Here is a 15,222-nt window from a genome sequence, read left to right as displayed (position 1 = left end):
CCTGCTTTGGGGAGAGCTTCTTTTGAGTTTGGAAATAGCTCAGAGCGATGTTGTCCGTCCTCAGCACAAATCGCGATCCGAGGAGATAGTGTCGCCAAACTTGTAGACAGTGGATCACCGCTGTCATCTCCTTCTCATGCATTGGATACTGTCGCTCGGTCTCGTTGAGTTTGTAGCTCTCGTAGGCCACCGGATGACCCTCCTGCATGAGTACTCCCCCAATAGCAAATTCCGAAGCATTTGTATAGACTTCAAAAGGCTCCCCATAGTCTAGCAATTTGAGCACTAGTTCTTCTATAACAGCAGCCTTCAGATCTTGGAATGCTATTTCATATTTATCAGACCACTTCTAAGGTTGCTCTTTCTTCAGTAACTCTGTCAGTGGAGTTACACGCTTCGAGTACCCCGCTATGAAGCGTCGATAGTAGTTGACGAAACCAAGGAAGGATCTCAACTCTGGCACCTTCTTTGGAGTTCGCCATTTCGCAACCGCTTGCACCTTCGACTTATCCATCCAAATGGAGCCATCACCGATTCGATGCCTCAAGAATAATATCTCAGTTTGGGCAAAGTAGCATTTCTCCCTTTTCACGAACAAAGTGTTCTCCCTAAGAACCTTGAAAATTGTCCGAAGGTGTTTGACGTGCTCCTCGAGCGTTTGATTGTAGACGACGATATCATCCAAGTAGACGACTACAAACTTATCCAAATACTCCTTGAATAGCTGGTTCATGAGAGTGCAGAACGTGGCCGGAGCATTGGTTAAGCCGAAAGGCATCACTAAGAACTCAAACGCTCCATACATGGTCACATAGGTAGTCTTCACTTCGTCGCCTTCAGCAATATGTACCTGCCAATACCTCGACCGAAGGTCGAGCTTCGAGAAATACTTAGCTTTGCCCAACTGGTCGAACAAGTCTGCGATGAGCAGGATGGGATACTTGTTCTTCACTGTCACTTTGTTAAGGGCTCGATAGTCGACGCATAATCGGAGGCTCCCATCTTGTTTCTTCTGGAAGAGAACTGGAGCTCCGAAAGGTGCTTTAGAGCTGCGGATGAGACCACCGCTTAGTAGTTCACCTAACTACTTCCTGAGTTTTGCCAACTCTGGCGGGGACATGCGGTAGGGTGGTCTCGCTGGAGGCTTCACTCCTAGCTCCAGTTCGATGTTGTGATCCATGCCCCTGCGTGGTGGAAGAGTCTTCGGCAACTCGGGTGGCATAACGTCATTGAACTCTTTCAGGACGTTTGCCACTATAGTAGGTTCTTGACTGGCCTTCTCGTCAAGTGGCTCTAGCTTCATCGCAGCCACGAAGGTTAATTCACCTTTTCACACTCCTTTCTTTAGTTGCAACGCCGATATATATTGCGGTTCCTTTGTTCCTCTCCGAGAGACAGGAACTACGTAGGGATCGTCGCCTCCCATCATACATAGGGAGTTCAAGAACGGCATTGGCACCAACTTCGCTGCGTGCATAAACTCTATTCCAAGAATCACTTGGAAGTCATCCAATGGCACTGCCATCATGTTGGTGTTCCCGCTCCATGTCCCGATTTTGATGGGGACTCCCTTCACCAACCCGGAGATTCGCCTGGCCTCCGAGTTCATCGCCTTCATTCGACTTGGGCTCTTCTCCAATATCAACCCAAGTTGCTTTGCTTCTCGATCAGCTATAAAGTTGTGGGTAATGCCCGTGTCTACCATTGCACAAGTTGTTTGGCCATTGAGCTTGATGTCAACATACATTAGCTCGCCACTTCTTGCTTTTTGTTGCCTTGTCTTCGGGTTCTCCCCCACTTGACCCCGTAGGGCGTTCAACAAACGCATAGCTCCCATCCGGGGTCCTTGTGACTCCTCATCGTCGCTGTTGGCTTCAGAACTACTCGAACTAAGGGCGACAGCCTTGCCCTTGTCCGATTTGGGAGGGTGGATAGAAGCTGTTAGTGCATTGAGTGCCTATTTTTGTGGGCACTCCCTCACCATGTGTGGCCCTCCACATAAGAAGCATCTGCCAGGTTTCGGGACCTTGCCTTTCGGGCTTGACCCTTTATGGAAACTCTTATTCTTTTGTTCGCCCCCGAGCTCCTTCCCTCGAGAGTGTTTTGGAGGGCGATTGCCTGAAGATTATTTCCTTCTCCCTGGGTCTTCGGAGGAAACAAAGTCGGTGAGCCTTTCTGCAGTAGCAATTGCCCCGATCACATCAGTGACATTCCTTCGATTTAGTTCCTGTTGAGCCCATGGCTTCAAACCATCGAGGAAGCTAAACAACTTGTCCTTCTCGAACATGTCCTGTATGTCCAGCATTAGTGCAGAAAATTGTTTCACATAGTCTCGAATGGTGGAACTTTGGCAGAGTTGTCTCAACTTTCTTCTTACGACAAACTCTGTGTTCTCAGGTAGGAACTGAGTTATCAACTCCCGCTTTAAGTCTTCCCATGTGTCAACCCGACACCGACCTTATTGGATCTCCTCCCAGCGGGTTCGCCACCAAAGTTTTGCATCTCCGTTCAGATACATTATTGCTATAGAAACTTTGGTATCTTCAGAATCGGGCCTCGTAGCTCGAAAGTATTGTTCCATGTCGAACAGAAAATTCTTGAGCTCTTTGGCATCTCTGACCCCTCCATAACCATGAGGCTCGGGTGCCCTCAAGTTTTGTGGTGGTGCAACGCGGGTGTTGCTTCCTCCCGCATTTAGTGCTCTTGTGAGCATGATCACCTTTGAAGTGAGTTCCGCCATGACATCTTGTAAGTGTTGCACGGAGTCTTTGGTGTCATCAGACAGTTGCTCGTTAGGGCCTTGACCTTGTCGATCCTAGACTCCGCTTCCTCTTGCGAACTCTCTACCCCAATAAGCCTTTGTTGGCCATTGTAGAGTTCCTCCAAGCTCGCTTCAAGAACATCCAGGCGGGTTTCCATCGTTGTGAGTCTCTCCTTGTGACTCTTTTTCCCAGTTGGTGCTCTAGATTGTGCCTCCTCCGCTCGCGGAGAGTAGCCAACTTCTCACTCATCATGTTCATTGTCGCGCTCCTCTTGAGCGGCTCCAACATCATGAGAGCGAGTGTGCACATGCAGCCCACCTACGGTTCCTTGGGGCAAGGGTCCGGCTTGCCCCGTCTTGTTGGATTCACCATGATGCTTTGCCATGGCGAAGTTGCGAAGTTCCTTTGCTACTCGTTCGAAGTGCTTGCCCGCTCTGATACCATAATATCACAGCCTTAGTTGGAATTGCCTAAGGCGTGAGGCACCCTTGCGGCCAAGACGCGAACTTAGCTTGCGTTGCCTAAGTCGCGCTTCGCCCTTGTGATATTGCTCTGCAAATATCAGCCCACTTGTGACCTCTCGCAGGTCCCGAAGGACCTGTAAAAGAGAAAGTTGATTAGTTCGAAAGAACGAGCGACGGACAAGTCCCGACGTCTCACGAAAAGAGGGGAAGCTTTTCAAGCAATTCAGCGAGCACCTTACGTGCACAAGAGAAAAGAGAGAGAGGAGGAAAACAAGGGCTTTAGAATGTTGAACGAACAGCTACAAGCCCACAAATAACTGCTCACCGAGTTCCGGGCATGACAACAAGTTCCCGTCAAGGCAACGTGCGAACTTGCGAATGAGTGTTCAATGCCCGGTACTATACCAAAGCCCCATCCAGCCCTGTGCCACCCGGGGGGTTCCAAGGGGCTGAGATGGCTGATGTTTTGGTGAGCGGAGGCAGATTCCAGAAATCAGCCCGCGGCACACGAAAACAGAGCTGTTTTGGGCTGTTTTGCTCAGTTCGGTGAGCGGTCGCTTTGTAACGCTGTAACTTGTTCGAAATTATATTTTTACAAGTAAAATGACTCAAAACCAAGGCAAAATAGGCGGCCAAATAACTGTACATGTAGATGAGAATGACGAACGATTCGTTGAATGGAGTTGTTGCGGGTACGCGACGACCGTTCGTGACAATGTTGCCAAGTATGATCCAGTCCATGTGGCTATATATGTCTCAACTCATGCGGCTATGTACGACCCAGTCCATATGGTCAGATACGACCCCAACTCATATGTCTAGGTACGACCAACTCGCGAGCCAAGTATGGCCTAGTTCAGTGGTAAGGCTCAGCCCAACTTATAAGTAAGGTTTAGCTTAGTCCATGAAGTTAATCTTGCTTAACTATGCGATTGGCATTAGACATATCGTTGCTCTTCTATTTAGTCTATTGTACCTCAACTCAACCTATTACTTGGAACAGACATATGCAGCGTATATGACCCGTCTAAGACTTAGGTGGGTTGGTTCGATTTAGGTTAGCACTATACGACATAGTCTAATTTCCTCTCCCTCTAATGGTTTGAGCTCGTTAATTGACTAAATCAAATAGGTTTGATCAGTTAAAGTTAGTTTATGGTGGTTCTAAACTAACTTGACTAGTTTAAACCTACTTGACCTAATCGAGATCAATCAAATCTAGATTAGACCAGTTTCTGATGATTCTAGACCGGTTCTATAAGGTTTGAGATTGGTTCCATTAGATCATAATCGAAATGAGTTTGGTTTTAGTCAATTGAGCTATTCCAATTAGGGTTTTGATTGATTGAAAACTATTGAAAGATTGATGTTTCATACCATTATGATTTGATAAATTTAAAGGTTTTATGTGAAGATGTCATTTAAAAATAATTATTAGTTTTCTATTTTCTTAAGTTTATGATATTGATATGATTATTATTATGGAGCAGATGTGACTAGACTAGTGGTTCACATTGGAAGTGTAACATATGAAAGGAGCTACGGGCCCATAGTGCAAAGCCACCAATGAACATAGTCTAGTAGATTTATATCAAGTATGATATCTCATAATGTTTAATCATATTGATTTCTCGATGCATATATGAGTGAATGTATGAGTGTAAATGAACGATTATGGATGTTTATATATCCTTGCCGAGGGCAGGTATGACGATTCCCTTCGAGGATTAGCGGACCGTCAGACGTGATGGTTAGACGATTCCTCTATCCGCTGTTGGGAGAAATGTGTCCCCACTTAGGTAGGTGAGGGATACCACTCCATCTGGGAGTGTGATATGGATTATCTCCATCCGCTATTGAAAGGAATCCATCCTGTGGAATATATCTCTCTATCCGCTATTGGAAGAGTGCACCATCGGGTATGATGTACGCCTTTGTTACCTAGTTATTATGTATGTGGTTGATGTATGATTTTGTTTATTATGTAAGAAATTATCATCGTTTTTCTAGTGCACAAGTTTGATGATGAATCAATATATTATCATTTCTTATTGAATTATTGATATTTATTTATATTTCATGAATATTGAAGATTATTTTTATGATTTTTTCTGAGATTCCTACCCGCATGTGTGGTTGCTGATATATTTTATATTATATTTATTTTCAGAGTAATCTACTGCTTTGTAATAGATTTGAAGCTTGGATAAAAGAGACTTATGACCCTATCAAGAAGATGTAATCATTTTTCTAATTAATAGAATATTTACTAGGGTAAAGATAAGGATTTGAATTAAAAAATAAAAGAAAAAGTTTATTATGAAATTATGGATAATAAAATATTAATTTATTATTTTTTTTTATAAATTCGCGATGTGACATAAAGAGTATCACATGCCAAACATAATAAAATTTGAAAAATATTGTATTTTCTAATCGATTTTTGAACGGATCATTGAGAGGGAACTTAGTATAATCTGAGATTTCTTTTTTAGGACAAAACTATCATAATTGAAATGAGGAAAATAATATCTACACTTAAAAATACGGTATCGAGTATATTAGACTCGCTAACGTGGGAGCCTCTTGCACCAGCACACAAATCATGAAAGTTTCTTTCATTGGCCTCCAAACACTTATTCAATTTGACAAAAAAAAGAATAATGAGTGTATCTTAAATTATCAAGGTACTCATATCCTTCAACTTTTGAAAAATTCATGCTCCAACTTACAACTCAATTCATTTGTCATCCTCTCCTTTAGAGGGACATCGGTTGATATGATTTAGGGATCGCATTTTCATATTTTCTTTTATGCTTGACTCTTTTTATTTTTATTTTTTGAAAGGTTACGTATATTTGATTGATTGCTTCATTGGAGAGTGGTTGATTAGAATATGTGATTGTTTTGCCAACCTCACGAGGAAAACACAAAACACTTGTCTTTTGAATATAAATTTTCAATAGAAGTTTAGGATATTTCTATCAAAATGTCTAGTATCTCACTCCCCAATTAGCTGTTGTAGGGAGAAGTGGTTGGTTTCTCTCTCACATAAATTTTTTTATAGATCTCTGTAAGAAACTCTCTTGGATAATTATTTCATATTTATACTAAAAGAAATCATCATTCTCTTCATAATATTAGCTAACTAGTTAGTATCATCACATCCTACGTGATAGTCGATGTTCGACGTAAATTTAGTTCCACCATTAGCATCCTTGATGATAAAGTAGAGAACCGCGAGATAACTCTTTCAAGTCAACTAAATCCTCCTTTAGTTATCTACACTTAGTGCAAATGATTTCACTGAAATGTGACTATTTTTGCTAGTTGTATAACTAGCAATAATAATAATGACTAATTTTACTAGTTGTATAACTCAAGGATTCATCCTTTATCATAAATTATAATATATTCACTATGGTATTTTAGAGGCGAAACATATATCTTTTGACTTATCCAATTTCAATTTAAAGATTACTATAGAGAATCTAAATAAAAAAAATAAAATACCATAAAAATGATAGACTCTTCTATGATAAATAACAAGTTAACTATTTTCATGTGATTTTTTTTCTCATATTAAAAAAATTAATCATTTTGCTGATTATCTCACCTATTTTTATATTACCTTGAGAGAAATTATTCTATAGCCATCTGGTCTACCACTTAAAAGTTTTTTCTTTTTCTACTTCCTGGTATCTAAAGAAGTTATACATGTGTCACTTTGTACCATCTTTCTTCTTTTACCTCCTTAATGCATTTATTACCCGTTTGTAAAGAAAAATATTTATCACTTCATTCCACCCTTCTCATCCATTTAATTGCGGTATTAAACTGTATAAATGTCCTCCACATATTCTTTTTCTCACCGACAAGTTTACGTTGACCAGCCCGAGTGAGGAAAGAGTTTGACTCCAATTGACACTGTTTGGAAGGCTACCCTACAGAGATCGGGTGCTATTTATCGTGTTGCTAGAGGCACAGAACAACATTCTCGAGCAATAGGACCACGACACGTACCCTGGGAATCCCGAAACACTGTCATGCCCGGATGCGACGGTGCGAGACAGGTTTGTCATCCCCTCCGACCCGACCGCCCCACGACCGCCTGCGATGGCGGACACGCACCGCCGACCGCGACGGCGACGGACTCGACGTGGGTGAGAAGGTACTCGTAGATCTTCTTCCTCAGCCGTTCGACCGTCTCCGCTGGCACATCACCGGAACCCTCGCCATCCACTGCCTCCCCTTCGCTCCGATGGCAGCCGATAGCCTCCAGCCATTCGTTCACCTTCTTCAGCTGCGATAGCATCGCGGCCAACTGCTGCCGGTTGGACCTCCCCCGCGCGGCCGCGTCGGCGTCGACGAACCTCTCCACGAACCCTAGGAACCACGCCCGCGACTCCTCCCTCAGCGTTCGCACCAGCCGCGCCCCTTCGTTGGGCCCTACCCCCCGCTCCCACTCCGGCGGCGGAGACGGTGGTGCCGCCGGCCCCCGCGCGTTCCCCCTACCAACCGAGACAGACGTCAGGGAGAGCCGGGATTTCGTCTGAGTGGCCTTTGAGGGAGCCGTGGCGACGGCGGTCTTCGATGGACCCTCGAGGACCACCACCGCCCGTGAGGCAGTGGAGGCAGAGGAGGGCTTGTGGTCATAGAGGGAGAAGGGGGCGAGATCGGTGGCGACGGCTGCACCGACCCAGGAAACGGCACGGCGGCGGACGTCGGCGGATACTCTTAAGGCTTCTTCGAGGGTCGGGTCACCGCTGAGGGACTGGCCCGGTGCAGTTACCGGTAGAGTTTGCAATGTAGTCTTCGAGAGGGAGTCAGTGACGGCAGTGGCGTTGCGGAGGGAGGCATAAAGGGCGAGGAACTGCTCCACTGTCGGCCGTGGGTTGTCCTCCTTAGCAGAGGTACTGATCTCCGCATACATACTGCACTTAGAAGAAAGAATGATGCAATTCACTATAAATCTGATCTCCTGAACTTTCCCAGGGAAATTGTTTTTTCATCTTTTGCACTTTAATTGAGGATAAAAACATCAATTTGAAGACTCACTAGAACAAACAGTCTGCTGAAAATCTTGAGATCCAGCAAACAAACTACAACATGGAATGCACAATAAATTGACGTTGAATAGATTCACATGCAAATACCTTATGCTAATTGTTGTTTCCAAATGTTTATAGTGATTAGATGATCCTTTTCTATTATTGGTCTTTGAGCAAAATTGCCATTATATTACTTGTTATTGTTTCTCTTTATCCTGTGACGTCCAATATGAACCAGCTCACTAGTATATATAGTGCTTTAGCTAGTACATATGTTTGATGTATATCTGCAGAATTAGCAAGGTCGGTACCATGTAGAGAAATTGAGTTATGATTAAGGATTAACATAGAAATTAAATAGGTAATTACCATATTATATGACCTGATAGGTCCAATCATTGCTTGCTTGCACTATTAGCCAGCATGCAGTGTGTACGAGGAATCCTTTCTAAGTTTCTGATAAAATGTAAGTTTCCAACTCAAAAATTAATCAAAAAGAGTTGGATAAAATAAAAAGGAATACTTTCGATACCTTAGTTTAGCAAGATGTTCTTTTAAGCCTACATCTTCTTCAGGAGTCACTGCATAAACAAATAGCTTCTTCTATGATCCAGTTCTCCTAATTGGTAAATGATATCCATTCACCATGTTCTGCTATGGACTCTACTGGAGTCATTGCATCAATTAGATTTCCCCTTACTTAAAGGCTCTTGTGGCTAAAGTATCAGAACATACAATAAAAAGGATGCATAGATTTTCAATCTTTATGCTAACACAACTGACCACTCATGTCCCAGTGTTTCATGTACATACACGAAAAGGTTGAAGTGTCCTTGCATTTAGTCTCATATGATTTTTATTATCATTCCTAGGGCCTCCAAACAAAGCAAGCCAAATTCCAAAGATCCTTGTAAATTATGACTGTAATGAGCAAATTTGTTTCTGCAGAGATGTTAGATCATTAAACCTGATAGCTATATAAAGGATGACAATTAGTTGGCAAGTTAGGATGTTAGATTACTGAACCCTCAAACAGGCATCTCAAGTTGGGATAAGGGCATACAGGACAGCTTCTAACTATGATGAGGATGAAACTAGATCCTGGTGGAAAAGAGAATCAATAAAAAGCAAGTCTACATGATATGCGATGAAAGATCCTATGATTTGCAGCACCAAAAATAGATAGTTGAACAGTATACAAAACTACAGCAAGTGTTTTGCAAGAGTAATTACCTTAAGCACCGAATCAAGCTGTCTGCAGCAGAAGCTTCTTGCACAGCCTCAACAGCAGCCAGTTGTGCTGCATCCCTATACTTCAGCAGCTCCTAAAATTTATAAATTGTCAGTCCAGTCACTGCCAGATAGCATAACCAAGATACTTCTATTCCAAAAATGAAAATGCTTCGTCTGGACACAGTTGCACACTGCAAACGGTTGACTTGTTAACCTAGACCTGGTGCATAATTTTTGCCCAAGTCGCAAAATGTTGGTGATTAAAAGAAACCTTGAGTAACCCTCATTGTAGTTTCACATAGTTATGCCATATAGGTCCACATCACCATTTAGGCACAAACACAGAAAGATAACCCTTCCAAAATGTAGTGATATGACTTGGAAAAATCAGCTCAACCATTTACAGTAGGATCTACTTTGGCCATATCATGTAATGATATCAATCATACCTTTCCTAGTTCTGCTAGAGATGATGGAAGCGATGACCATGAAACACTACTATCGGTCCATTTTCTATTGGTAGGAACAACTTTGACAAAGTCAGCAAGATTCAGACTGGTAGCAGTTTCTGAGGACTTCTTTATGACAGAAGGCCGCCGTTTAGCTGATCTATCAGAATCATCGGTGGCAGCTTTTGCATTGTTTTTCTTCATGGTAGTTTGAATCTTGCTATCCTTCTTAGTTAACAGTTTCTCATTTGTTGATGACTTCTGTTGAGGAGCCTGCAGGTTACAAGAACTAGTTGTTAAGGGGCCATCGGAAATACAACTTCTACATAACTTCTAAAGCACATTATCAACATGTTGTGATTAAATACAACCAACTTCTATCTCTCTTATATTTTGATATTGCAATAGTGGATAAAATGGTACTTGGTAGTTTATGTACATCCTTATCTAAAATTATATCAATAAGAAAGTCTTACTTCATAACTTGATAGAAATTGCATAACAGATATCCATCTTTTTCTGTAGAGATCAAGATATCTAATTAATTAGCATGTAAAGCCTTCACCAAGATGGCTAAAATATAAACAGAAGATTGTTGCAACCAAAAGATTAAAATCTATTAAAATAAAATCCTATTCTATCAAACTAACTACTGAGATAATTACTTCCACTAGAAAGAAAGAAAGACAGAGCAGATAAGGCAGCTATTTTTAATAGATCCATATTGTTGTTGTAAGAATGATACCAATGCAGAGTAATTCAGAGAATAAACTCACCGAAGTGCTCTTAGATTTGGATCTTGTCTCAAGTTTGGCTGCTTTTAAGGTAGAACTATCCCATCCTTTTGCCTCCACTTTCTCCACCCAGCTTTTTCTTAAACCATTGGGATCTAACTCAATGTCTGGCACCAAATTTCTTAAGAAATTTCCAGCAGAAGATTTTCTACCAACATTGTTCACTTTCAAGACAGAAGCTGCCTTCTCCAACAGACGAAACCTTGACAATGGTTTCTCTGGTCTTTGGGCTTGTGCTTGCTTCTTAGTTTCATTGGAGAACTTCTCAAATGATGCAGGCAAAGTACAAACACTTGTTGGAGACGAAGTTATCGACCATGAGTCCATTGATTTTAACCTCACACTGATACCATCCTTCCCCAATTTGTCACTGGCCAGTTGTTTCGACTGGAAAGAGCCTGACTTACCAAGTGAAGCCCTTTTCTTTTGCACCTCCTGTGTTTTAATGGCTAACTTCGAATTCCCCAATTTGCTTTTCTCATTTACTGAAGTAGTGTTTATGTTACAGCTTGTGTCACTGGATTGCTGTGGCTTCTCTGCATCAAGGAAACCATGAGAACTGTTGGCAGCAACGATATCCTCGGGATTCCCAACACAGGGATGACGACCAGGGAGTGGCCTCACCCCCTTAAGAATGGGCACAGGAGAGCCTGCCCCGATGCCATCAACATGAATGAATTGCCCTAGTTGGATCTTATCACTTGAGATCAGATCATTGTGTTCATCTGGCAGGGAGACATACGTTGCATGGGAGGAGTCGGAGACCTTAAGATAAAAGCCTTGGTTGGTGAACAGATCACTTCCAGAAAGTGCAGGAACAATACTCACAACCTGGAGCAGGGATGACCGGTGCTTGCTGGCAACCTTAACATTGGTATTCAGGTGCTGGAGGAGCTTTATGAGGACCCCTGGGACCAATGAAGCTGCCATTTTATTCACTTCAAAGTACATCACTCTGCAGAGGAGAGAAGATTTGAATACATATCAGATGATAGAAAAGCTGATCAAAGCTGCATAAGAACATACGAGAAACTATACACAAAACCAAAGCAAATTCAGTTCTTGCAAATCCACTAAGAGATAGATGTCACAATGCAGTTCATTGGCAAGAGACAATTGATGAAAAGAATAAAAGATAAGAAACTTTATTGAAAAAGTTTTATTGAAGTAGTTTTAGTTTGAATATGTTAACATGTCCCTCTCTTATTTATACAGATTAGGAGGGAGGAATTTTCTCAACAGAATAAAGGATTTTCCTCAATTAAGTAGAAAGATTTTCTCATATAGTTGAGGAAATCTTATCTGCTATCATGCCCTCGCAAGATGGTGCTCTTGTCAAGGATATCAATCTTGGATTGATGCAAAGTAAACAGTTTACGAGCTAGAGGCTTCGTGAGTAGGGCAAAAGCAGATCGCTGCTGCTGTTGTTGTTGTTGCCACAACTGCGACGATAACGATTGCAGCAGAGGAGAAAGCTGTAGCAATGGAAAAAGCTATTGCAATACTGTAGCAAAGGAATAAGCTGTAGCAGAGGAAGGAAGTTGCATCGATGTTATATCTGAGGAGGAAGCTACAGTAGAGGTGCAACAGAGGAGAAAGCTGCAATAGAAGTGCAGCAGATGAGGAAGCTGCAACAGAGGAGGAAGCTGTAGCGATGCTACAATAGAGAAGAAAGCTACAGTAGAGGAGAAAAGGTGAGGCAGTACTTTTGAGCGTAGCATTAGAGACGCCACAGCGGAAGTGGAACGAACGTTAGCGCAGAGTGGCAATGGAGAAGATAATTACCGTTCACCGAGGAGGAGAAGCAATAGTGATGAGTCGGCAGCGAGAAGAGAACTTGCTCTAGACAAGTGGCTCTGATACCATGATGAAAAGAATAAAAGATAAGAAGTTTTATTGAAGTAGCTTTAGCTTGAATATGTTAACATGTCTCTCTCCTATTTATATAGATTAGGAGGGAGGATTTTTCTCAATAGAATAAAGGATTTCTCTCAATTGAGTATAAAGATTTCCTAATCTTATCTGCTATCAACAATCATGTAGCACAAGACAATTTCTTATATAAGGCCCTGGAATCCAATCGTAAGTTGAGGCCAGGGAAGCTCATGGAATCCAATCGTAAGTTGAGGCCAGGGAAGCTCATGGTGAATACCAAAGACGGGATGCAATTTGTAGCATTTTGGATCTCTCACAAGATTGATGGAGCTTACAATTTCTTTCGTCAATCCTTTTTCCGCATGCAGAATATTCTTGCCTGTTTGGACGGAGAAGAATGGAGAGAAGCAGATATGTTTGAGAAGTGAAGAAGACTGGGGGGAACTGAACTATCACAACAGCCACTTGGAATTCAGATCTTATGCTGAAATTGGGTTTTCATACTCCAAGATCTACTAGAGTGTGGACAAAGATCTACTCGAGCAGACTTGCAGTTCAACATGGAACAGATTGCAGGCATAGAACTTTAGGCAGAACACAACATTGCTTACCATGAAACTGAACAGGAAGTAGAATGAGAATGCCAACAAGTGAGCGAAATCTGCAGGCTTCCAATGACTCCATATAGGCAGAAAATAAAGAGAGTTCTCAGCGGTTACGCACGAGTTGAGGCATGGACCACAACAGACTTCATTGACAAGGCTGAAAGAAGAAGTGCTTGGAAAGCAAACTCGTTTAGGAAAGAACACGAGATGGCTCTTCGCGTATGCAATCAATCAATCACGCAATGGAGGTCGACACTATTCTACTCACAAAAGAAGAGCGTAGAAGAAGTCTTCAAGTTTGAGGCAAGTTTGCACTGAGCTACACAACCAACCTGTAAGACTGAGAACGAAGGGTTCTTTTCCGGGGAAATCGATCGAAGAGTTGAAATTACACTTGCTGGCAAGTGTCTATTAGAGCAACTGCAGCGATTGCTCGAGGAAAACGTTTCCTGAGAAAGAGCAGACGGAAAAGATTCGATTTTACGGCAAATTAGACACATTTTTTTCCAGAGCAAACAGCAAGCAATCGACCTTTGCAGATCTTAAGGACGAAAATCCAGTCTAGATCAATCGACAAAGAAAAAGAGAGTCTTCCTTGTATCATTTCAGTGATCCAGAAAGAGAAAAATGACACCTTCATGCGCACTCTGGCGGAGAGACCGCACGCCCGGAGCCCACGTGCTGGAGGCGATCAGAAAAAAGGTGCTTTCTTTTCAAGCCTTCTCTATCAGAATCGATCAACCCTCCCTGTCGAGGATGAAAAAGAATCCCGTGGGACACAGTGATCGATAGAGAGAGAGAGAGAGAGAGAGAGAGAGAGAGAGAGAGAGAGAGAGAGAGAGCGCGCGCTTAGTGTTCGTGATACCACCAAAGAAAGGATCTTTGGAGTGGAAACATTGCTCTCTCGGACAGAAGAGAAGCTTATGTTGGATCACATCCCAGAAAAAGCGAGCGAGAGTAGGGTTGTGCGGAACAGAGGTGGAGACCCATGTCGCTTCTCTCTTCTGCATTTGGAGAGCTGTAATTGAGGGCCATAGCTGTAGCCTGCGAGTTGAATTCTCTCTCTTTTTCCCGTCTGAATCTGGGAAGCAGTGATTGACGCCCACAGCTGTAGCCGAAGCCGCACACAACTCCAAGGTTATGTGAAACAGGTCCTCTCTCTCTCTCTCTCGAAGGAAAAGCTGTCTCCATATCAGATATGTTTTGACCCACCAATCCAATTTGATCCATTTTTTGATTCGGCCTAACTTGGTTAGCTATACCCATATCGACCTAATTAAGATACTTGGCCCGGTTCGGTTCTGTTTTATAATAACTTTATTGGTCCATCTTGATTTCATCCGCTACAATGCTATATGGAACAAAATGTTTACTTATTTAATAAAAAAAAAACCTAGTAGGATATTGGTAAATTAATTGAAGAACGTCTCATGCTTGGAGAAAGTTTTCTCTCATATTGGTAGCATATCAAGTAGTATAATTAAATTTCTTATAAAATTATGTTGGTTGTCGGATTAAATTGGGGTGTTAAAATATTCCAGGGTGATTGTAGTATCATTCATCATGAGTTTCTAACAATAATTTTGTTTTGGATAATAATAATATTATTGGAATAATTCACATATTCATGTTATGGATATCATCCCTTGATTTTAACTTGGATTTTTTATCTGATAATACTTTGATATCTAAAGAACTGCATGTAGACGTTATTGCAGAAAGCATGACAACCTCAAGTGGTTGTCTGATACCAGCAATCCTCATACAGCAGATGGAAGCGGAACGCGAGGAGTTGCAAGCAGCTTCAGCTCGGTCTTCCTCGCTGCAACCAACCCGAAGCCCTCGCTCATGTCCAGCTCCTCCGGCTTCATCCCCTTCGGTAGCTCCCAGTCGAAGTACAGGAGGAGCTGGGCCAGGGTGAGCTTCATCGTTCATAAAACACCCGAAAATAAGTCCAAACCATTTAACTGAGTGTGGACTTAAACCAAA

General features: G+C 42.3%; 1 protein-coding gene across 1 annotated transcript; it reads right to left on the bottom strand.

The window, feature by feature from the left end:
* Positions 1-7,125: 7,125 nt before the first annotated feature.
* On the bottom strand, positions 7,126-13,289 carry LOC135627306 (uncharacterized). The gene is made up of 5 exons (XM_065133352.1): positions 13,240-13,289; positions 10,736-11,708; positions 9,960-10,232; positions 9,511-9,602; positions 7,126-8,160 (listed from the first exon to the last, which is right to left on the bottom strand). The coding sequence occupies exons 2-5, from the start codon at positions 11,702-11,704 to the stop codon at positions 7,305-7,307; spliced, it is 2,190 nt and encodes a 729-aa protein (XP_064989424.1). The 5' UTR covers positions 11,705-11,708; positions 13,240-13,289; the 3' UTR covers positions 7,126-7,304.
* Between the last annotated feature and the right edge of the window lie 1,933 nt (positions 13,290-15,222).

The sequence above is a fragment of the Musa acuminata genome, chromosome BXJ2-11 (assembly GCF_036884655.1).
Source record: "Musa acuminata AAA Group cultivar baxijiao chromosome BXJ2-11, Cavendish_Baxijiao_AAA, whole genome shotgun sequence".
NCBI classification, from domain to species: Eukaryota; Viridiplantae; Streptophyta; class Magnoliopsida; order Zingiberales; family Musaceae; genus Musa; species Musa acuminata.
The sequence above is the reverse complement of the archived record's forward strand: the minus strand, read 5'-3'. Positions and strand labels throughout refer to the sequence as shown.

Excerpts from the sequence above, each read along its gene's own strand:
- LOC135627306 (XM_065133352.1), bottom strand. The coding sequence starts at position 11,704 with ATGTACTTTGAAGTGAATAAAATGGCAGCTTCATTGGTCCCAGGGGTC. Across the intron at positions 9,603-9,959 it reads CTCTAGCAGAACTAGGAAAG|GAGCTGCTGAAGTATAGGGA; the intron begins GTATGATTGATA and ends TATAAATTTTAG. Across the intron at positions 8,161-9,510 it reads AGCTTGATTCGGTGCTTAAG|TATGTATGCGGAGATCAGTA; the intron begins GTAATTACTCTT and ends TTCTAAGTGCAG.